This window comes from Dermochelys coriacea, chromosome 9 (genome assembly GCF_009764565.3).
Source record: "Dermochelys coriacea isolate rDerCor1 chromosome 9, rDerCor1.pri.v4, whole genome shotgun sequence".
Classification (NCBI taxonomy): domain Eukaryota; kingdom Metazoa; phylum Chordata; order Testudines; family Dermochelyidae; genus Dermochelys; species Dermochelys coriacea.
In genome coordinates, this window is record NC_050076.1 from 28,581,296 (window position 1) to 28,604,563 (window position 23,268).

Below are 23,268 nucleotides of genomic sequence, written 5' to 3' on the forward strand. Positions count from 1 at the left end.
GTGAGGGAGGGCTCACATCTGGTTCTGATACAATGTAGTATGTTCTGGAATCAGGACAAAAATATTAAAGTGGATACATAAATCTGAGATTACTTTTGGGGGTTGTTCACTTTTCATGACGGTTTACAGGCTCAGTGGTATTGTGTCAGAGCAGATTCAGACAAGCATTGGTCTCTCTGCTAAGGCATCTTTTTGAACCACTGACAACAAGTGCCACAATTTTATGTGAAATCTGATTGTCTTCACCACCAGCAGCTCTGGGAAGGGTATTCCAGTTCATGGGAGCAACCGGGAAAGTGTTCAGAGCTGGCATGTGTATTTGTGTAGACAGTCAAGGGAACAGTCAATGGAGATTTTCTCTTAAACAGGAGAAAGGAAGACTCTATGAGATGCCCCAGTGAAGGCTGGGATTAAAAGAGAGGTCCCTTATTCCCTAGAGGTCTCAAATTGTCACCACTGAACTCCAGGCACATGTGGAGCATCTTGCACTCTACATTACATGGCATCAGAATGATCACAGTGACATTTCAACTTGCTTCTTGTGAGATGAGATGCCTGTGAGTCAGGAGTCCCTGTGGCTGCAGGTTTGGCTGCATTGTCTGAATTAACCCTATATTGTTTTATGCATTTACTTTGACACAGCAAGGAAAAGCAGTGTTTATGTCACGTTCATCCTTTCAAGGAAAGAGTCCAGAGTTCTTGCACAAAGTCAGGCCCACGCTTTAAAAATGGCTTCTAATTTTGGTGTCCTCAAGTTTTGTTGCCAGCTGTGAATATGTAGGGTGAGACTTTCAAAAGCACCAGTTTGGTTTAACTCTGCTCCCCCTGAAGTCAATGAGAGTTTTTTTTACATGGGATCAGATAGGCCAATACTGAGCTCTTTAGAAAATCCCACCTGACATCTAATTCAGGTACCTAAATATTCATTTAGGTGCCTCATTTTAGGCACCCATGTTTGAAGCTGGTAGTCCAGGTGCCTAAATTTGGGCACTCAAACATATGAGGTAACCAAAAGCAGAGGCCACTTGAGAAAATATGAGCTTTCATAACTCCCCAGCAGAAAGATCACAGCTGTGTATTTTTGTTTTAGCTTTGTGTCACTTGTAATGGATCAGATGTATACATTTGTAGCAGCAAAACTTCATCATGTTTTTAGCCTCCTATACACATAGAATTTTTGTTATTTATAAGCAAAAAATAAACCTAGCCTAAATCAAGGCTCTTAAATCTCAACACTATTTTCTTTTCAAAACAAAAAGGTATAAATCTTGTATCTAGCAGTTGTATGTTCTTAGAACACTTTACTTGGACTTGTGGCACCTTAGAAACTAACAAATTTATTTGAGCATAAGCTTTTGTGAGCTACAGGTGCATCCAATGAAGTAAGCTGTAGCTCAGGAAAGCTTATGCTCAAATAAATTTGTTAGTCTATAAGGTGCCACAAGTCCTCCTTTTCTTTTTGCGGATACAGACTAACATGGCTGCTACTCTGAATCCTGTCTTTACTTGGACTGTAAGCCCAGTGGGGCAAAGGGCAGTTTCTAAGGCACTACTGTAATATACATAACACCAATAATGAATGCAGATTTGTTCTGGGTAGGAATCACTGCTGCATAGACATTCTTTTCACAATTTATTATTCATTTTTAGGATTATTTCCACATTCCACTTTCTGAAGACAAAAAAGGCAGACAATATTTGGAGCTGATCTACGCAGGAGCAATACTGAAGGACAACTGGATCCTTGCTGACATAGGGATATCCGTTTCCTCGACTATTCAATGTGTTGTTAAGGTACAGTTTTTTATGATTAAAAAACTGATAGTCTTAAATTGTCCAGAAATTCTGTTGTGTTTTTTGGTTCTCCTTCTAGACCCTGTGCTAAATTTAACATCACTAAGCAGCAGTAAAAAGTATCTGACCTCAAGAGTAGCCACCCTGACCATCAAAGAATGAGTGTAAAAAGTTGTTATGGTAACACGAATGATTGGGCTTATATTTATTTACATGGAACTTTAAAGATTGTAAAAATAGGGTCTCTCTACAGAAATTGAATTTGTGGAATGAAAGACCTTTACAAATAGGGAGAAAAAGCCTCTTTGATACAGCACAAAACTGATTTCCCACTGTGGGAAATAGATTTAGGAGGATGTTGTCAGCCATATATTTCTGTCATCCCCAAAATCCATTCCTTCCCTAGCATCTGTGATCACAAATTGACTTTAGGTCATGATCTGTCATTTTTCCTCTGTTGAATATATACCTTGGCAGTCAGATGCTGCTGCTTCTTCTTCATGAGGTGCAGAAAAGCTAAAGTTGAATTGCATTAAATAGAAAAATAGCACTAGTCTCTTTACTCCCACTTGCACAGGCTTTCAGTAAGCTAAGTGCAGCGAGTTTTAAATACAGCACATTGTATAGTCTTTATAACACCATTGATGAGAATAGAGAGAGAGAGAGGCCACAACTGGAACCTTGAATTTGAACCCCTTTGAATTTCAGAGGGTGGAGATTATATCCTAATCCTTGACTCCAATCTTACCCTATTGGTTTTGGTTCTGAATTGGATTCTAAACCAGAATGAACGATTTTTCCATTCATGGTTCAGCTGTGGCCAAATTCTTTTGAGAAATGCTCACCATTCAAAGGTCTAATCTTGCAAGGTTGCCAGCATTCAAGATGACTGAAATCTCATAAACTGCCGATCTCATGAGACTGTCACCATTTTGGGCTGAAATCTCAAAAACAACTATTGACATTTTGGGACCATTAAAAACAAAGATGAGCTCTGGCCCTTATTAGAGTTCTAAACTGAACCGTAAAGCCTTACCAAAGCCTATCCCTATATCTAGTGAGAACCAAGCATTCTGAGTTAATTTTAGAGGCATTGTTCTAAGAAGAATTATCATTCATTATAACTTGGCATCATGGTTTGGCTCCCTCCTTGCCATGGAGAATACCATGGGAGAGGATCAGGGATCTGCATGATATCCTTGCAGAGTTTCATCTACGTAATCCATGAAAGGGAAAGGATCTGGGGGCAGGAGGGGTGGAGGCTTGGAGATCTGTGGAGTAAGGCCTCCTGACCCTGTGGATTCACTGGTTCTGCAGGGAAGGTCTCTTCCCCATCCCCCTCTCTATAGAGGCAGGAACTCATCCATGTGGATGGCTCACCTTTTATTTGGTTCCATTGGCCACCCTCTTCTCTAGTAACACAACTCCACCAGGAGACATGCTGTCACTGACTAGGTCCCCCTGTAGCTGCTTAGTAGCAGCTGCAGAGGACATCAGTGGGAGTTAACAGACCTCCCAGCTGTATACATTTCCTGCTGAATTTTTGCATGGAAATCTGGTGTGGTAGGAGGGGACAGTGCCATAGAAAGTGGAAGCTGCCTTGCCTCGGCCCTGGCTCCAGCCTTAGTCCAACTCAGAATAAAACTGTATATCAGGAACTAGTTTATTTCAGTTTGTGTGTGAAATGTGAAAAAGGAAAAAAAATCAAATAGGTGCTCCCTGCCTTGTACTGTCTAAAAAGGCATGTATGATGCAAAAATCAGATCACCAAAATCTTACTTTGCAATTCTGCTGTAACTGGAAAATATTTTCTTCCTTCATTCTCAGGAAGTAGAACACATGATTTCCTCTTGCTTTCTAAATGCATCTATATTGAAATAACCTGGGTTTTTCCTGTTGTGTATAGCAAAGGTCACACTTTTGCTGGAATACATGAGAAGGAGTTAGAATTTCAGGGGAATAACTCCTAGTTTTGAATTACAGCTCTATGCCAACACTATTAAAGGAAATAAGCAATACAAAAGATGTCACAAAATACAATAGCAACTCATGCTGGTATGGTTTGGTAAAATAACTATATCCTTAATATATAACTAAGGAAAACATGACATATATGATGTCTTTTGGGCATAATTTTCAGACCTGGTAGCCTAAATTTGGACACCTAGACCTGCATCTAGCTGTCTAAATCAGTGATCGGCAACCTTTGGCACCCAGCCCATCAGGGAAATCCACTGGCAGGTCAGGATGGTTTGTTTACCTGCAAGTTCGGTCGATCGCAGCTCCCACTGGCTGCGGTTCGCTGTTCCAGGCCAATGTGGGCTGTGGGAAGTGGTGGCCAGCACATTCCTCAGCCCACGCCGCTTCCTGCAGCCCCCATTGGCCTGGAACGGCGAACCGCAGCCAGTGGGAGATGCGATCGGCCAAACCTGCAGATGCTGCAGGTAAACAAACCGTCCTGGCCTGCCTGGATTTCCCTGATGGGCCGCACGTCAAAGGTTGCCAATCCCTAGTCTAAACTGTAGCCATTTATATATACCTGGTTCAGACACATCAATGATTATAAAGGCTATTAAAAATATATTTAGACATCAAAATTGGGCTGCCTAGGGAAAATTGTCTTCACTTACAATCTGAAAGTCAATAAATAATACTTCGCACTTCTACAATGCACACATCTGAGGATTTCAAACATTGTTTGAGCATTAATGAATTAAATCTCCTAGCACCCCTGTAAGCCAGGTATAATTAGTTATTACAAGTATTCTCTCCATATTATGTTGGGGTAGCAGAGGCATGGAGGTTAAGAGACATTTCCAGGGAATCTGGGTACAGCCAGGAATACAATCTAGGTTGCCTGACTCTCAATACTGTGTTTTAACCAAAAGGTCCTCCTTTTTCAGTGCTGTTGCACACATAGACCTAAGGACAGAATATGGCATTTGGGGGACAACGTTTAACCCATGTTCACTTAAAGTCTGTAATTCCAGGGAAGTGTACAACACAGCTGAGTGAGGCTTACACAAATTAAAATGAGATAATTACCAATTGCCATCACATACATTTATTTTTAAACAGTATTTTGACAAGATTGTTCCCAGTAACAAGAAAAACAGAAAGTACTTCAGTCAAAGAAGGTATAAAAGATTTTTTTTTTTTTTATACAGGGCTTTTCAGTGTCTGAATGTCCCTTATATCCTTTTTCTTGAATTTTCTCCCTCTCCTAAATCCCATAACAGGTCATTTTCTTTAATTTTCTGAGGTGGCTGTTTGCTGCCTTTATTTTAAAGAAAACACAACTCCTCCTCCTGGAGGATTTTCACTCTGGCTGGAAGGAGGAGGAGTTACCCTTTGCAGTAAACAGAAAAAGACTGTTTAATATGGTGACAGGCTTTGCACAAAGACCTTTATGGCTGGTCTTAAATCTTAATCCAAAACAACTATTTCTGTCCCTCACAGTCAATGTCTGTAACAACCTTGGCTGTTTTCATCCATCATGAGGAACACTTTTATTCTCTCCAGGGTGGCATTTGTGTGGGTTTTGTGTCATGGGGCTCCTAACTACCCTTCTTGTCTATAAGCATATCGGATCTTCTCGGCTACTAAATTAGAGTATTCTGTGCACCTGCCATTCATACAAATAATCATGTCCATGTTACCGCTGTTGTGGGGGTTATGCAAAAGTCATGCATTAATAAGACCAGATCCTTGGCCCTGTTCCATTTCTTTGGACTACCAATGCTGTCTTAAACAGATGTAGTGCCAGAGTAACTACCCCTACATCACCTTATTACAGCCTCCAGCGGATGCGGTGTGGCCACACTGAGGGGGCAATAAACCCTTGGGGACCATTACCAGTCAGCACAACTTATAGCAGCCCTGAGGATAAAACCAGACCCTGGCTAGCCTCAGGACTGAGGGATGTAATGTTGGTGTACAGCCACCTCTGATCACCACTACCCCAGGTCCTATGCCAAGGACAGTTCATCCAGATTTGAGTTTCAGGGCCGTAAGCTTCAGCTGATTTTCAGCAATGCTTCCTGCATGGGTGCTGGAAAGAGGGAGAACAGGATCCCTGTGTTCTGTCCCCACAAGCTCATCTATGCAGGGCCAGGCACAATTTGACCTTCAATTGTTTGTCAAAAGGGAGAAAAGTGCTGCGACTAAAAAAAATACCAGGCTAAACAAAGCATTGTAGAAACAGACATGATAAAAGTACACAACAGTACTGCAACCTAGATTTCTGTTTCATACACACAGGGAAGACTGTCTTTTAGAGTGTGCTTTTTTTTGTTTTGTTTTTGATTAGCTGCAAACTGCAAAGCCATGTGCAGTAATTAATGAGGTGGGCTGTTGCAAGGCAGCAGCTTCTGTGCACTAACAAGCCTGGCTTCTCGCCATGGTTGTTATATAAGCCGGAAAAGATCCTGAAGATAGCTTGGCTGTATGTAGGCCCCTCAGTCCATAAACAATAAAGAACATTTTTAGTCTTGCTTATTGCTCCACTCTCTGTCATAGGATTAGTTGGCCAGAATTATTGCTGCTCCTGGCACAGCAATCACTAGGGCTGCAGTGTATAAAAATAAGGAGTGGAACAGTGAGGCAAAAGGACTGCAGTGTTCAGATGTCTTTGAGAAACTTAGCGGCTTGTTTACTCCAAGTCTTCTGGTTCTAGCTTTGTTGTTGCTGTTTCCCTGGAGAGAAAGATAAATTTAATTTAATCAAGTCCTTGATCTGTATGTATGTTGCATGCTGTGTGTTTGCTTTTTTCTTCAAAAGAGGCAGAGATTTGATGGTAGGAATTCTTTTATTAAATTGCCTCTTTAAACCCTGATATGCAGCCCCTACTTGGTAAATCTGAATAATCACTGCCCATTCCTGAAAGCTAGTGACTGCCTCCAGAGGGTCAATAAATTGAGAGACCACAGCATTTTGCTTGAGATGCTCAACACCTCTGGGGAGTAGGCCTTAAACATGTAGCTCTCTTTAGGGTTGAGAATTTACATGCATTTCCATAACACCTATCATAAAACACTAGACACAACAATAATCAGTACTTAAAAACACCATTTACAAAATATATGCAAAATGACCGCAGCATCAACAACAATAATTGATTTATCAATTCACCAAAACTGAGACCCTCTCCACTAAATCCACCCCCTTAGAAAAAACTTGCATAATGGAAAAGCTTTGCACGTGAAGGTCCACAAATTCTGGCTTTGTTGGAACAAAGGGTGACGTGAATTTCAGGAGGTGAAAGCCTTCATCCTATAATGTTCTGTCAGCAACCCCTAGACATGGAAATCTAGGCGTTGTCAGACCAACTGTCCCAGCTGATATCAGTTGTTGGAATGGAATATAAGGAGAGAGCTGGTCTCATGAAGGTTGCCTTCATTAGAAAATGGTATGTGGTTTGAACATGACTGTGTAGAGTTGAGTCAGCTGACAAAATGCTGACCAAGACTGAATAACATTCAGATCCTTTTCCGCAGTACTCCTTCCTAGGCAGTCATTTCGCATGTTGTATGTGTGCAACTGATTATTCCTTCCTAAGTGGAGTACTTTCATTTGCCCTTATTGAATTTCATCCTATTTACTTCAGACCATTTGTCCAGATCATTTTGAATTTTAATCCTATCCTCCAAAGGACTTGCAACCCCTCCCAGCTTGGTATCACCCACAGATTTTATAAGTGTACTCTCTATGCCATCATCTTAAATCACTGATGAAGATATTGAACAGACCTAGACCCAGAACTGATCCTGCAAGACCCCACTTGACATGCCCTTCCAGTTTGACTCTGAACCACTGATATCTACTCTCTGGGAATGGTTTTCCAACGAGTGATGCATCCATCTTATAGTAGCTCCATCTAGGTTTATTTCCCTAGTTTGTTCATGAGACAGTCATACGAGACAGAAGCCTTATGAATGTCAAGATATACCACCTCTATTTCATCGCCCCTATCCACAAGGCTTGTTACCCTGTCAAAGAAAGCTATTAGGTTGGTTTGATGTGATTTGTTCTTAACAAATCTATGCTGACTGTTACTTACCACCTTATTATCTTCTAGGTCAGTGTTTCCCAAACCTGGGACACTGCTTGTGCAGGGAAAGACCCTGGCAGGCTAGATAGGTTTGTTTACCTGCCTCATCCGCAGGTTTGGCCGATCGCGGCTCCCACTGGCCGCAGTTCGCTGTGCCCAGCCAATGGGGACTGTGGGAAGCGGTGGTCAGTATGTGCCTCGGCCCGCACCACTTCCCGCAGCCCCCATTGGCCAGGCACAGCGAACCGCAGCCAGTGGGAGCTGCGATCGGCCGAACCTGCAGGCGTGACAGGTAAACAAACCAGCCGGGCCCGCCAGGGGCTTTTCCTGCACAAATGGCGTCCCAAGTTTAGGAAACACTGTTCTGGGTGTTTGCAAATAGATTCCTTAATTATTTGCTCCATTATCTTTCTGGGTACTGAAGATAAGATGACTGGTCTGTAATTCCTTGGGTTGTTCTTATTTCCCTTTTCCAGTCCTCTGGAATCTCTCCCATCTTCCATGACTTTTCAAAGATAATCGCTAACCTAATGGCTCAGATATCTCCTCAGTCAGCTCCTTGAGTATTCTAGGATGTATTTCATCAGGCCTTGGTGACTTGAAGACATCTAACTTGTCTAAGTAATGTTTTAACTTGTTCTTTCCCTATTTTAGCCTCTGATCCCACCTCATTTTCACTGGCATTCACTATGTTAGAAGTCCAATCAAAACCTTTTTGGTGAAAACTGAAACAAAAAAGTCATTTAGCACTTCTGCCATTTTCACATTTTCTGTTCTCCCCTCCTCCCCCCCATTGAGTAATGGGCCTACCCTGTCCTTGGTCTTCCTCTTGCTTCTAATGTATTTGTAGAATGTTTTCTTGTTACCCTTTATGCCTCCAGCTAGTTTAATCTCATTTCTTGCCTTGGTCTTCCTAATTTTGTCCCTACATACTTGTGTTATTTGTTTATATTCATCCTTTTATCTTGACCTAGTTTCCACTTTTTGTAGGACTCTTTTTTGAGTTTCAGATAATTGAAGATCTCCTGGTTAAGACAAGGTGGTCTCTTGCCATACTTCCTGTCTTTCCTATGCTGTGAGAGAGTTTGCTATTGTGCCCTTAATAATGTTTCTTTAAAAAACTGCCAACTGACTGAACTGTTTTTCCCCTTATACTTGCTTCCCATGGGATCTTACCTACCAACTCCCTGAGTTTCCTAAAGTCTGCCTTCTTGAAATCCGTTATCTTTATTGTGCTGTTTTCCCTCCTACCATTCCTTAGAATCATGAACTCTACCATTTCATAATCACTTTCACCTAAGCCGCCTTCCACTTTCAAATTCTCAGCCAGTTCCTCCCTGTTTGTCAAAAAATCAATTCTAAAACAGCCTCTACCATAAGTGTCTAATGCTGTCATCTAATGCTACTCTTAACAGTCATGTCAAATACACTAACATTTTCTAGTGAAAACAAGTCCTAAGTGTCAAGCATGCTAGTGACACTACAGAAATAATAAGAGACACAAAACTCAAACTGTGAAGGGCTGAAATCTCATCAAGTGGGTAGCCAGCCTTATTCTGCTAGCTGAAATGTGAATTATCTTCAGCTAGTGGTACTTGGGAAACCCAAAAAATTTAACTGAAAATTTCAGATTCAGAAAATTTTGACTAACTTTATCATCAGGTATAGCACCACAAAGAACATATTGCAGTAAGCCAATCTGGAGAAGACAAAAGTACAGGCTTTTGACAAGGCCTGGATCTGATGGGAAAATCCTGTCACTACCACTTAGTCAAGCACAGAGATAACAAAAGCAACCATGCAAGGGGGGGAGGGGCTACTATCTGAAATCCAGAAGTAATCAAAGATCCTATTGGAACTCTAGATTGTAAATTATAAGATATCCTCTCTGCTGTCTCCTCTTGTTAGTGAACTGCATCACCTGTGTCTTATCAAGATTAAGCTTCAGCCAGCTGTCTTTCATCTAAGACCCAATTATGGTCAGGCATTGAGAAAATCAAACTCCTTAGATCTGATGCAACAGATGCAAAGCCGAATGTCATCCTTATCCATATCTTTGTTTTTTCAACCTGCATTATCTCGCTATTTCTCCTAGTGGCTTTCTATATTCAATGAAATTCCTTGTGCTTTTCTGACTCCAATGGGATATTCCTGAATTGCATCTCAGTGCAGTAACCTCTCCATGATAACAATCAACTAGTATTTTCATTAATAGAGCCAAATTCTGCTCTAACTCACAGATACTACTCAGCTGAAGTTAATGGGGTGCACTAATGTGCAGAATTAGGCTTACATTTTTAAGCAGTGACCGTGTGTTAATTGTTGTACAAAACGTAAAATATAGACAGACCTTACCTTGGAACTGTTATAAATGAAGTAAAAATATATGCTCATGACTTTCATCCTTGCATCTGAAAGCATTTTACAAATCTGAAATAGCTAAGCCTCACAACTTTCCTGTGAAATAAATATTATTATATTTATTTCATAGATGAGTGAACTGGAGCACAGAGGAGTTCAGGGCCCACTCCTCCAGGTGTTAAAAGCCCCTCTCAAGAGATGAGGAGTGCCCTAATGTCTCACTGATTTCAAAAGGAGCTTATGTTGTTCAGCACCTCACAAGAGGCGCTCAATATCTTGTTGGTTTAGGCCCTTAATGACTGGATGAAGGTCAAGCAGCCAGTTTGAGGGATAACTGGTAATAGAATCTAGTCTCCTGCTCTGTCCACTGGACCACGCTCAAACAAAAAGGACAGTAGATCCTTAGATGTGTAAAAAGAGTGTACCTAAACTATAGGCACAATTTACAAGAGCACTGTTGCTGGAGTACTTATGTCATTATTATTTTTGCTTTTAGGAAGAAGACAAACCAGCTTTCTATGTGTACAATGCTGTAACTCAAGAGAAAGTGCCCATTAAGGGGAGTATTTATCTTCTTGCTACAAAAGTGTCCCTTTTGAAAACACTGGTAACCCTGAAATGTGGCTTTCCAAATAGTGTTTATTGTCTCAGGACTCCAGAGGGCAAGGAGATGTATGACTGCAACACACTGAACGATTACCAGTTAGATATAGGTATAAGATAGGTTTTATTTTCACTACCTACTAAATAGAGCAATGGTGACCCAATATGTCTATAACGTGTCCGTTTTCTGTATTTAAGGAATATTTATCATTAAGTTTATATTTAGGGAAACCTGAAAAGCATTAGTATTTTTATTATTATTGATACTTTTCTAATGCAGATCTCAGTATTAAAAAAAAAACATTTTGGGTCAAATGATGCTCTTCAAAATAAAACAATGTGAAAGGCAGGTGGAGACACACAAATGAATGATGCCCAAAAGGAACCCATAATGCACTTCTGCATGCCCTTGTAATAATATTGGGCCTGCACTTGTGCAATTGTAAGTTGGGATTTATTTCACTGGAGATGCACTAGTATAAAACTGGTGTAAGGGAGAGAAGAATGAGGATTCTTATCAGACTGGGTGTTGCTTGTAAGATGGGAGAATACACAGAAAGCTGCAGAAATCCTGCATACCAACATATAAAATAAATATTACCCCTACAATCCCACTGTGCTATAGTCCCAGTCCATCTCCCAAAGGTGTTAATCTTGTCCTTGCATCAGTGGTCCTCAATCAGAGGTCTGGGGCCCCCTGGGGGGTTGCGAGCAGGTTTCAGGGGGTCCCTCAAGCAGTGCCAGCATTAGACTTTCTGGGGCCCAGGGCAGAAAGCCAAAGCCCCACTGCATGGGGTTGAAGCACGGGGTTCTGAGCCCCACCACTCGGGGTTGAAGCTGAAGCTTAAGAAATGTAGCTTTGCGGGGGCTCCTGTAGCATGAAGCCTCGGGCAATTGCCCTGCTTGATACCCCCTAATGCTGGCTCTAGCTTTTATATGCAGAAAAACAGTTGTGACACAGGTGGGCTGTGGAGTTTTTATAGTATGTTGAGGGGGGCCTCAAAGAAAAAGGTTAAGAACCCCTGCATTACATTACTCCTTAGATGGCATACTGACTTTGTATGTTACAGACAGCTGACCAAAGTTTTGTCATTTTTTAAATTTAAAAAATACAGTAAAAGTTGTTATCCAGCACTTTACCAACCAGAAAGCTCTAGAAACTGGCATTTCTGCTATCTCCCAATACAAATCTTCAGTAGGGTTTCCAGGTGTCCCTCCTGTTCCTAGGCAGAGGAACGGCCATGGGGGCTCCGTACTCTGCCCCTGCCCAACCCCCAGCCCTCAATCCCCTCCTGCACCCAAACTCCCTCCCTCCATTGGTAAGTATAAATCTTAGTTAACAGGAATTTTTGACTAACTGGCACCCCTCATTCCCAAAACATGCCGGATAACAAAGTTTTTACTGTAAATGAAAAAAATACCAGTGAAGTTTTCTGTTAGGTCACTATGCTGGTGACCAACCTAACCAACAAAACGGTCTAAATGTAGAGTAAGATATGGCCCAGTGTGTTAACCTCATGCCAGAATTAGATTTCATGGCTTCCTAGCTCCTGCTCTTTTGCTTAGTCCACTAGATCAGAGATACTCAAACTTCTTCCACCTTGTGTGCCCAAATCAGCAACAGTTTCTTGTAACAACCTAAAATCTCTCAATCTGCTGTGGTCAGAAAATATTGAAGGATTAATATCAAGGCAAGAAATCATGGCTGACTTTGGGTGCTGGGTGAGGAGTTTGTAGGTGCTGGACAAGAAGCATTTGGGAGATCTGGAGAGGGGTTGGGAGCTAGTAACTAGGGTGCACTGCCTCACTAGTGTGATTGGTTCATTCAGGGAGTGTTAATATTCTGTACCCCACCTGCTGAATTTATTAACTGTGGCATCATAAGAAAAGGTAGCTGTCACTTGTATCTTTATCTATACTTCCTGTAGTTCTCAAAGGGGAATAATTTGATGCAAGCAGTTATCTTTGTGGGTTATCCCCCTCCTTCCCTCTGACTGTGTCCTCTTTTGGCACTTTACAGGATGGGACTCTGTGGCCATTTTAGCTTGTAACTACCCATAGCTGCTTTTAAAAAAAAGCACACAGGATTTGCTACTTTTCTTGGTAGTATCTTATGACAACAGTGTTCATTCCGCACTGCACTCTGCTACCAGTGGAAGAATAAGATCCTCATTGATTAATTAGGGCTAGATTGTGAACCGCTTAGTCCCACTCATGAGCAGTTCCTCAGACAACGTGTCTATTGAAGTCTTTGGACTATTCATGAGTTAACAGCTATACCTGAGTTAGCTGGCACAGGCCAGCTGGGGACTTCTAAGCACAGCAGGGGAGAAATCTCCTATGTCATTGGCTCTACCAACCTACATCAATTTCTCTCCCACACATTGTTCTTCCTTCCTGTGCCTTTTTACCTTCTGAGTTAATGAAGTTTGGCTCAGTTCCCACATTCAGGTGTTTATAAGGCAACTAATTGAAGTTGCTATGGTCAGACTGCTGGATCAGGTGCTGTTGCTCGGCACTCTGTCACACACATTAACAAGAGTGTTGTAAGCGAAGACATGAGAAGTAATTCTTCCACTCTACTCAGCTCTGATGAGGCCTCAGTTAGAGAACTGTGTTCAATTGTGGGCACCACACTTGGGGAAGGATGTGGAGAAATTGGAGAAAGTCTAGAGGAGAGCAACAAAAATGATTAAAGTCTAAAAAACATGACATACAAGCATAGGCACCGACTCTGTAGGTGCTCCGGGGCTGGAGCACCCACGGGGAAAAATTAGTGGGTGCTCTGCACCTACTGGCAGGCAAGCTCCCCTCATCCCCCACCCCACCTCCTACTCCTCCTCCCCTGAGTGCGCCATGTCCCCACCCCTCTGCCTACCTGTCGGCGCTTCCCACAGGGCTGCTCAGGTGGGGTAGGGGAGGGGCCTCATGGAAGGGGTGGAGTGGGGGCAGAGCGGGGGGGGGATCGAACACCCCAGGGAAAGAGGGGAAGTCGGCGCTTATGCATACAAGGAAAGATTGAAAAAAATGGGTTTGTTTAATCTGGAGAAGAGAAGACTGAGGAGGGACATAACGGTCTTTAAGAATGTAAATGGTTGATAAAAAGAAGAGGGTGATAAATTGTTCCTCTTAACCACTGAGGACAGGACTTAAATGGGCTTAAATTGCAGCAAGGGAGATTTAGGTTAGACATTAGGAAAAAAATTTCCTAAATATCAGAGTAGCTAAACACTGGAACAAATTACCTAGGGAAGTAGTGGAATCTGCCACAGGAGGTTTTTAAAAATAAGGTTTTTAAGGAGGTTAGACAAACACCTGTCAGGGGTGGTCTAGTTAATGCTTACTACTGCCTCCATGCAGGGGATTGGAATAGATGACTTATCGAGGTCCCTTCCAATCCTGCATTTCTGTGATTCTGTAATTCATAGTGTGCATGTACTTATGCTCAATTAGTTACAATATATTCTAATTACCTGCAGCGTCCGCAGGTTTGGCCCATTGCAGCTCCCAATGGCCACGGTTTGCCGTTCCAGGCCAATGGGAGTGGCGGGAAGCAGCGTAGGCAGAGGGATGTGCTGGCAGCTGCTTCCTGCAGCCCCCATTGGCCTGGAACAGTGAACTGCGGCCAGTGGGAGCTGCAATCAGCTGAACCTGCGGACACTGCGGTAAACAAACCGTCCTGGCCTGTCAGTGAATTTATCCAATGGGCCGTGTGCCAAAGGTTGCCGATCCCTGTTATATTCAGTTCTGATCAATCAATCTCAAAAAATATAGCAGAGAGGATTAAGAGAGAAGTGACAAAAATGGGATTCGCAAAAAGAAAAGGAGTACTTGTGGCACCTTAGAGACTAACAAATTTATTTGAGCATAAGCTTTCATGAGCTACAGCTCACTTCATCAGATGCATGCAGTGGAAAATACAGTGGGGAGATTTATATACACACACAGAGAACATGAAGCAATGGGTTTTATCATACACACTGTAAGGAGAGTGATCACTTAAGATGAGCCATCACCAGCAGCAGGGTGGGGAAAGGAGGAAAACCTTTCATGGTGACAAGCAAGGTAGGCCATTTCCAGAAGTTAACAAGAACATTTGAAGAACAGTGGGGGGTGGGGTGGGGGGAGAAACAACATGGGGAAATAGTTTTACTTTGTGTAATGACTCATCCATTCCCAGTCTCTATTCAAGCCTAAATTAATTGTATCCAGTTTGCAAATTAATTCCAATTCAGCAGTCTCTCATTGGAGTCTGTTTTTGAAGCTTTTTTGTTGAAGGATAGCCACTCTTAGGTCTGTAATCGAGTGACCAGAGAGATTGAAGTGTTCTTCAACTGGTTTTTGAACGTTATAATTCTTGACGTCTGATTTGTGTCCATTTATTCTTTTACGTAGAGACTGTCCAGTTTGACCAATGTACATGGCAGAGGGGCATTGCTGGCACATGATGACATATATCACATTGGTAGATGTGCAGGTGAACGAGCCTCTGATAGTGTGGCTGATGTGATTAGGCCCTATGATGGTATCCCCTGAATAGATATGTGGACAGAGTTGGCAATGGGCTTTGTTGCAAGGATAGGTTCCTGGGTTAGTGGTTCTGCTGTGTAGTGTGTGGTTGCTGGTGAGTATTTGCTTCAGGTTGGGGGACTGTCTGTAAGCAAGGACTGACCTGTCTCCCAAGATCTGTGAGAGTGATGGGTCATCCTTCAGGATAGGTTGTAGATCCTTGATGATGCGTTGGATAGGTTTTAGTTGGGGGCTGAAGGTGATGCCTAGTGGCGTTCTGTTATTTTCTTTGTTGGGCCTGTCCTGTAGTAGGTAACTTCTGGATTCTCTTCTGGTTCTGTCAATCTGTTTCTTCACTTCAGCAGGTGGGTATTGTAGTTGTAAGAAAATGGGATTGTGTATGGAGAGATTTCTGTATGAGAGACTGAAAAGACAGGGACTGTTTAGTTTTGATGGGAGACATAAGATGGGACTTGATATAGCTGTATGTAATAATGACTGCTGGAAAGATGTTTAACAGGGCACCTTTATGTACATTTTCTCATAATAAGAACAAAGGGACATTCCATACAGCATGTAAATTATCTGTGGCGCTCTGTGCCACAAGACATCACTGTGACTAAGAGCTTAGTAGCACTGAAAAAGGATTATACATTTATGTGGATAATGAGGACATCCACAGTTTTTGTTTGTTTTTTAGAAGGCACATAGACCCCCCCCCCCGCCCCCATACTCTGAGGCACTAGTTATTAGACTGGTTGGTTGGAAGTCAGGACTCCTAGTCTTTATTTCTGGGTATGCCAACAAGCCACTTCGAGACCTTGAGTATAGCACCTGGCCTCTCTGTACCTTGGTTTACCCATTGGTAAGAAAGAAAAAATAATAACGAAATTAATCACACAGGACATGTATAACTATGAATGACAACCAACAGTACAGATAAGGACATAATTTCTTCCCTCGTGTCTACTCCATATAAACCCATTCACTTTAATGGAGGTGAATCAGACTTCAATGGGACTACTCACTTGCTTAAAGTTAGGAATGTGTTTAAGTACCTTGCTGAATCAGTGCCTATATAAAGGGAGAATTTATCCCACCATAACTTTTTGACTTCCGAAACGCAGTAGGTTATCATATGGTTCATTTTTCCCTGAGGTAGAAAATGTAAGATTGTGGATAAGTGTATGGAATAAACTAGCATGTTAATATAGATTTAAACATACCATCGTCCTAAATCTGGAGAGTGAATATGAAATACAGACCAATTCTGCACCTTGTATAGTCAATTTATACCACTATAAAATTAAAAGGAGTACTTGTGGCACCTTAGAGACTAACAAATTTATTTGAGCATAAGCTTTCTTGAGCTACAGCTCACTTCATTGGATGCACTCAGTGGAAAATACTACTATTATGATCTGAAAATGCTTTATACCTACTCGAATTTGCATTAATGTGGATGACTACACAAGGTACAGGGCAATGTTTGGTTTGGCCCCATAACCACAATATTTAGAAAGGGAATAAATATAAAATAACCCAGACAAATACAAACTTGCAACAAGCAAGCAATGTTTGGTTTCTAGGAGTATATTTACAAAAGATGGATAATTAAGTTGCTGGTCAAACATATATCTAATACCATTTAAAGAGTATTACAAAAATAAACATTCAGCAGCAGACAATCTAAATGTAAACTGCTTATAAAACTATTCAGAAAAAAAGCCCAAGGACTTGGTCAACAGTATACATACAGAAACTGAACCACTGAAATCATGAGCTAGGTAATCTGATCAATAATTCTACTATCTTGGGTGTGGATATTTGGTGCAGCGTCCTGAACCGAGTATATACACAGTAACATTCCAAACCAGAACAGAAACACTTTAGAGATCCAAAACTTAGAGGCCTAGTTTTGTAGTCCTGATGCATTCACAACGGCTGTTGCAGTCATTACAGATGTGGGGGTTTGTGTGAGGGAGCTGTCCACACTCACGCTGATTTACCACTCGCATAACTCCATGGAGTTTAAGTGTAAACATCAAATCAGCCTACCAGGAACAGACTCTAAAGGATCACATTTAGAATCTCACAGCCTGTCTGATATTTGCAATTTTAACACTGGGCCCACTTCTACCCCCAAAAACCAGTGGATGTTACAGCCATGAAAAAAAGATCAGGACTGAGACCAGAGTGTTTTTAATGCCCTCTAATGAAAGTTTTAATTACAATACTTCCTAGAACAGGAAAATCCTGCTGAACTTCACTGCCCCAAATCTTTTACAGGAAGTTGGGTCTGTGACTATGTTTAAAATGTGAATATCAAATTATAGTGGATTGTTAGTAGCAACCCTCAAGGTCCTGTCTGTCTTACCATTTATCTGTTTTGTTTTTTTTTAATTTTGATTTAAATTAAAAAAAAGGCATCTGTACACTGGCTCTATGTGCCCTTACACTCAACCACATTTACAACATAATACTTCCAGCGGCATTAAAAAGCAAACCATCAGACAGGAACAATAGCACAACTCAACTAGCCAACCAGCTACAAAAAGCTCCTTTCAGCCTCCTCCCATCCACCCATCATTCTGAGAACATATCCTCAACCCTCTCTAACACCCCTTCCAATAGACAGTTTTTGCTACATGCCTGGAAGGTCACAAAATTCAGGCTATTTCAGACCAAGTAACCAATCGATATCTCACCTGTGTGCATCACCTTTTTTAAATATAAACTAGCCAAAACTAACACCTTTTCAGATTGTTTGGTAAATTCACAATGTTAGGGGGTTTATATTCTCTTTTCTGGCCAGCCACTAAAGGACAAGCTATTTGCAGGTGTGGCCTGACAATTCCCTTCAGCAGAGGGTTCCAGTACGCACACACTTCAGCCAGTAGCTTGCAGACATATCTTTTATATGCAAACCAAGAGGTTTAGATGTATAAATTGCAAAAATAACAAAGCTGGAAGCAAGCTAAGTGATTGCATCTCGCTCACTGTTGCTAGGCACAACACTTCGCCTGGATGTGTGGGATGGATGGAAAGAATTCCTGACTGGGTGCCTCTTAGGAAACAAGCATACAGTCCAACGCTTCCTGTCTGATGAAGAACCAGTACTCAAGTACGGTAACCAATTGCACTTGTTTTTTTGCCTATTTAAAAACTTCTCCAGTCCAAGCACCTCTGTTCCCTAACAATGTCTTTTGAAAATTGATTATGTTTTGGATTCAACTGCCAGTTTACTTTAGTATTTTAATTTAAGGTGCTATTCAAGCAATTGAAATATCTCCTAAAAGGAGTATAGCAAAAATATTCTCATAATATAAAAAATATACCAGCTCCCATTTTAGTAATTTGGAGCCTGATCTATATTGATTTCAGTTGATCACGCTCTTATTTTACAACCGAAGTGTTTGTATTTTAAAAAGTCACTCTTATTTGGACATTTGGGAATTGTAATGACATTTCTGAAGGCTGCCCTAAAGATCACCATCACTTCTTCCCTATTGTTTTTAATAAATTGTTCTTACAACTGAGCACTGTTTATACTAGCCTTGTAAAATTCTACTTGCCCACTCATCTGGAATCAGTTTTTCCTAGACAATTAGTTTTAAGTTGTTATGGTAAAGGGTTATTAGTTTTAAGTTGTTATGATAAAAGGTAAAGACCAGGCAGATTTTGTGACTGTGCCAGTACATTTTCATGGAGATTTTGCAAGCCAATGCCCCCTTAATAACTCTTAACATACATTCCTTACAGTATAGTTAAACTGTATTGCAGTGCGTAGCTTTGGTGAGAGATACAAAGGATCCCAGATGTTATCACTGCAAGGGAAAAGCATCTAATTACTGACCTAACTGGATAAAGAAGATCATTTGACTGTGAAAGATCTTAGGCATGACATAAGATATTAAGAGTTATTCTAAATGAAATACAGTATACTGGCCCTTTGCCCCTGTAAGAAATAACAGCACTGCATGATAGTGTGGCACCATGTTTAGAACATTGCTACACACCTTGTGGAATTTGACCTTATCAACTTTTTTGTTTCCCCCATCCTATGGGGTTACTACAGGAGTGGAGCACAAGATTCTCAATATTTAATTTACTAATTAAAAACCCAGAATGTAAAGTGTCAGAAATATAAACAAATGGTGTCTTTTTACACTGGATGCTAACTAACAAATGACTTGACGCTATAGATTTGGAAATAATTAATTACTGCCTTCATACTATAGAATCTGTCCTGAGTTCAAATATCCTATTGCTGACAGGAACAGTACATCACCCCATCAATTTTTTACATACTACTTTCCAGAAAATGGCAATATCTCATCTGAATTTAATCTGTTTTCTTTAAATCTGGGCATTATAAACACAGTGCACCTTTGTGGTATCTAATTATGAATGCACTGTAGGATATAAAAGGGCAATGTATGAATAACAGACTTGAATGGAGTATTAAGCTAGAATAGAGTAGTTCTCTATCAGTGGAAATGTAATGAAAGATGCAATATAATTAAAATAACTGTCATACGGATTACAGTATATGAGATTGTAGCTCAGTGTCAATACTCCATACCTAGATTGTGGTGATAGTCTATGGTTTATTTTTCTATTTAGTGGTAGTGGCTTTGTATAGCAAGTGGTTTCTACTGTCTTTACCAAGAACAAGGACACATAGAACATAAGGAATTGTTAGATAAGAATTAGCTGCACAAGTCTATCCTCTTTACATGTTTTTTAATCCTCGTCCCTTATTTTGTACCTGTATCATTTAATCACCTCCCCCACTTTTAAAATGTCTAATTATTTGTCTCTGAAATACCTGTACTCTGGCCTTTAAAGATCTCATGTACTCATCTTCTCACATTTTTGAATGTCATGTGGATGTGAAATGCCTTACCTTGTGTAAACTGTAAATCCTGTTCCACTTTATGAAACCCTTCTTCACTCGCAATACCTCTAGTGGGTCATCTTAAAATTTTCTCTCCTCAGACTATAAAATCAGCATATGCCTCTTTTTCATTTGTGGATAACAAATATGATCAACAGTGACTAAGCCCTTTTAACAAAGGTACAAATTACTTATTCATATGGGGACCATATTATCTAATCAGCCCATTAGAGCACAAAATTATGAGACTTAAAGACATATCTTGGCATATGTTTGGCTGAATATTTTTGTGTTGTCATTCTGCAAAGAAATATACATAATTTTGAAAGGTAGTATTTTTCTAATGCTTATGTTACGTTGGATTTCTTTAGTTTCTTCAGTTAATTCTTTTTTTGCATGTTTCTTTTTGTCAGATATCAAAAGAGGGTGGCTCTTTACATGGCAGCATTTTTTGGCCACCTCGAGCTCACGGCATGGATACTGGAACAGGGAGAGAGACCCAATGAGGCAGTGGGTGTTCATCCCTACCGAGAATGGTGTCAGGAAACACATCATCCAGATGTAACTAAATGTCCAGTTCATGCAGCTGCAGAAGCAGGCCAACTAATTATACTGAAGGCCTTTGTCAATTATAGTGTCTTGTGCGTAGAGTGCCAAAATCCAGTAGGGCAAATTCCTCTGAACATATGCATCAAACAGAAACATAAGGATTGTGTGCTATATTTAGTTACCAAAATGTGGTCAGTGGTTTCTTATCCTAATTTTTCACTTCCCATGAAGATCTACATTAAATTAAAGCAGTGGCTGCTTAGGGCTCAGAGTCACATCCTTACCACGAAATGGCTTAACCAGGCTGTAGTCTTCAGAACACGAGTGGGGGACACTGTTATTGTGGATGGCTTCACAAAGCCGAAAATGACTTCCAAAGCCAGGATCAAGGCAGCAGCCAATAAGGACTATAAGTTACCAAACCTAACTGATCAAACTCCACATGAGAAAGATTCATGTTCCTTGACAGTTACAAAGGGGAACCAAACAGTAATAAAGCTCAAATTACGTCCATTGGAAGATGCGAATAAGCTCCCTAACATACACAGACTTCACCAAAAGAAGAGTATTAGAAAGAAGGCTGCTCAGCCTAGAAAAGATGAAAGTATGGACCAAAATATGTGTTTAGCTAAAGTTCCTCTGCCCCCTATTTCGAGCCTCAGAAATTCACGCCCTCCTTTCTACTATTCAACACCTAGTGCTAAATTGCTCTTAAATTCCTCCTCTGAGTGTTTCTCAGAACACAATGGAAGAACTCCAAGAGATAATGCAATCTACTGCTTAGCTATTGCCAGGTATGGTATTCTCTTTTGTTTTCCTTCTTTATTTATGTCCCTCCCAGGTGTTTATATTTTCTTCTTCCGGTGTTTGCTCATGTCCATTCCACACTGCACAGTCGGAGATTTTTCCTTCAGTGGTATCCGTTGAACCAGTTCTAGCACCCTCTGATGCTACGCGCTCATGCACTGGTATAAGGGCCCCGGACAGCCCACACCCTCTCAGTTCCTTCTTACCGCCCTTGATGGTCGCTGGAACAACTCCTCTTGCTTTGGCAAGCCTTTCATCTAGTGGCTTTGTTATGCCCTTCTTTCTTCGCAAGTTTAGTTACCTTTATTTATTTCTCTTAGTAATAGATATATAGTTAGGCCTCACAGTTGCGTAGAAGGACATGCCCAAGTCTCCAGACTTCAAACCCTGTGCCTCCTGTGGCAAGCCTATGCCAGTGAGCGACCCGGACTCCAGCTGTCTGAAGTGTCTGGGGGAGGCTCATGTGCAAGATCTGCCACCCGTCCATCTCCCTAGGAGATGAAGGGTGGGTTGTAGAATACATGTCTGCAGCCATATCTCAAAGAACAACTGTTACAACAGGTAAGAAACTGTAGTTTCTAAGTATAATAATGTGATTTGATTTACAGTTCTGTTTTGCCCTCGCTATTAAAATGCATGAGAAAAGGAACCAAAATATGTAGAAGCTGATCCAAAAACTATCAGGTTTTTTAAAGCTGTATTTTGTTTGTGTGATGTTACAACTGGTCACTAAGGTTCTTTAATAATGGACTGTTAATTATAATTGGCACTTTCTTGGAAGTTGCAAATAACCGATATTTTCAGAGACAAGGTGGATGAGGTAAATCTTTTATTGGACCAAACATCTGTTGGTGAGAGAGACGAGCTTTTGAGTCACACAGAACTCTTCCTCCAGTCTGGGAAAGGTACTAAGGTAAATGGCCCCTTAGAATATGTACTAACAACTTACGCTAAACTATCTGTTAGATCTTGTATTTAGCTGTGACACTCTGAATACCTTTCCCTGACCTGAGGAAGAGCTCTGTGTAGCTCGAAAGCTTGTCTCTTTCATCACCAGAAGCTGGTCCAATAAAAGAACGATCATTTTCCTTTTACTTCCCTTTTTCTTCCTTTACTGTAATTAATGAATCTGAGGTGTATAAAGGTCCTCACTCACCTTGTCTCTCTTATATCCTAGCACCCACGCGGCTACAACAACATTGTGGATAGATATTTGCAGGAAACTTTTGTAGGATATGTTTGATGAGGGATTACTGCCACCTACTGGTAGCAGTTATTAGCAAACGTATCAGTTACAATTGAGGCCTCGTACTGAGAATAATTGTTGATGGAAGAACATCTTTAGCTGACCAGAATCCTTGCACTTAGCCAATGCCCTTGAGTCTAGAAATATAAATAGGAAGCTTGAGAGAAGGCTGAAAAAATTCTTAAACAACAAACATAGAAGAACTAGGTAACACAGTAAATTATGAGTGAGGAAGTACTACACATTCCCAGGAACATTAAACATGCACAATAAGAGGGGGGTTATGTAAATTATGCAGAAGAAGTTAATAAGACACTTTTAAAGGAAAAGTAATTACCTTGTTGAATCTGCAACTAAGTGAAGACATCAGAATTTGGATCGATATGAAGGGAATTAAGTACATGCCTAATTTTAAGCACCATTGACTTCAAAGGCACTCCGCATGGACTT

General features: G+C 40.9%; 1 protein-coding gene across 3 annotated transcripts in view; it reads left to right on the plus strand.

Moving 5' to 3' along the window:
• Positions 1-23,268, plus strand: part of ANKUB1 (ankyrin repeat and ubiquitin domain containing 1) — a 35,450-nt gene that overhangs the window by 2,173 nt on the left and 10,009 nt on the right. For 2 of the 3 annotated variants that reach the window (XM_038416866.2, XM_038416865.2), the window contains exons 2-5: positions 1,651-1,794; positions 10,701-10,917; positions 18,326-18,440; positions 20,630-21,559. In XM_038416866.2, the coding sequence (XP_038272794.1) occupies positions 1,651-1,794; positions 10,701-10,917; positions 18,326-18,440; positions 20,630-21,559 (1,406 nt within the window). Of the gene's footprint in view, positions 1-406; positions 585-1,650; positions 1,795-10,700; positions 10,918-18,325; positions 18,441-20,629; positions 21,560-23,268 lie in introns of those variants that run through there. The other variant, XM_043491944.1, reaches the window with a different exon arrangement.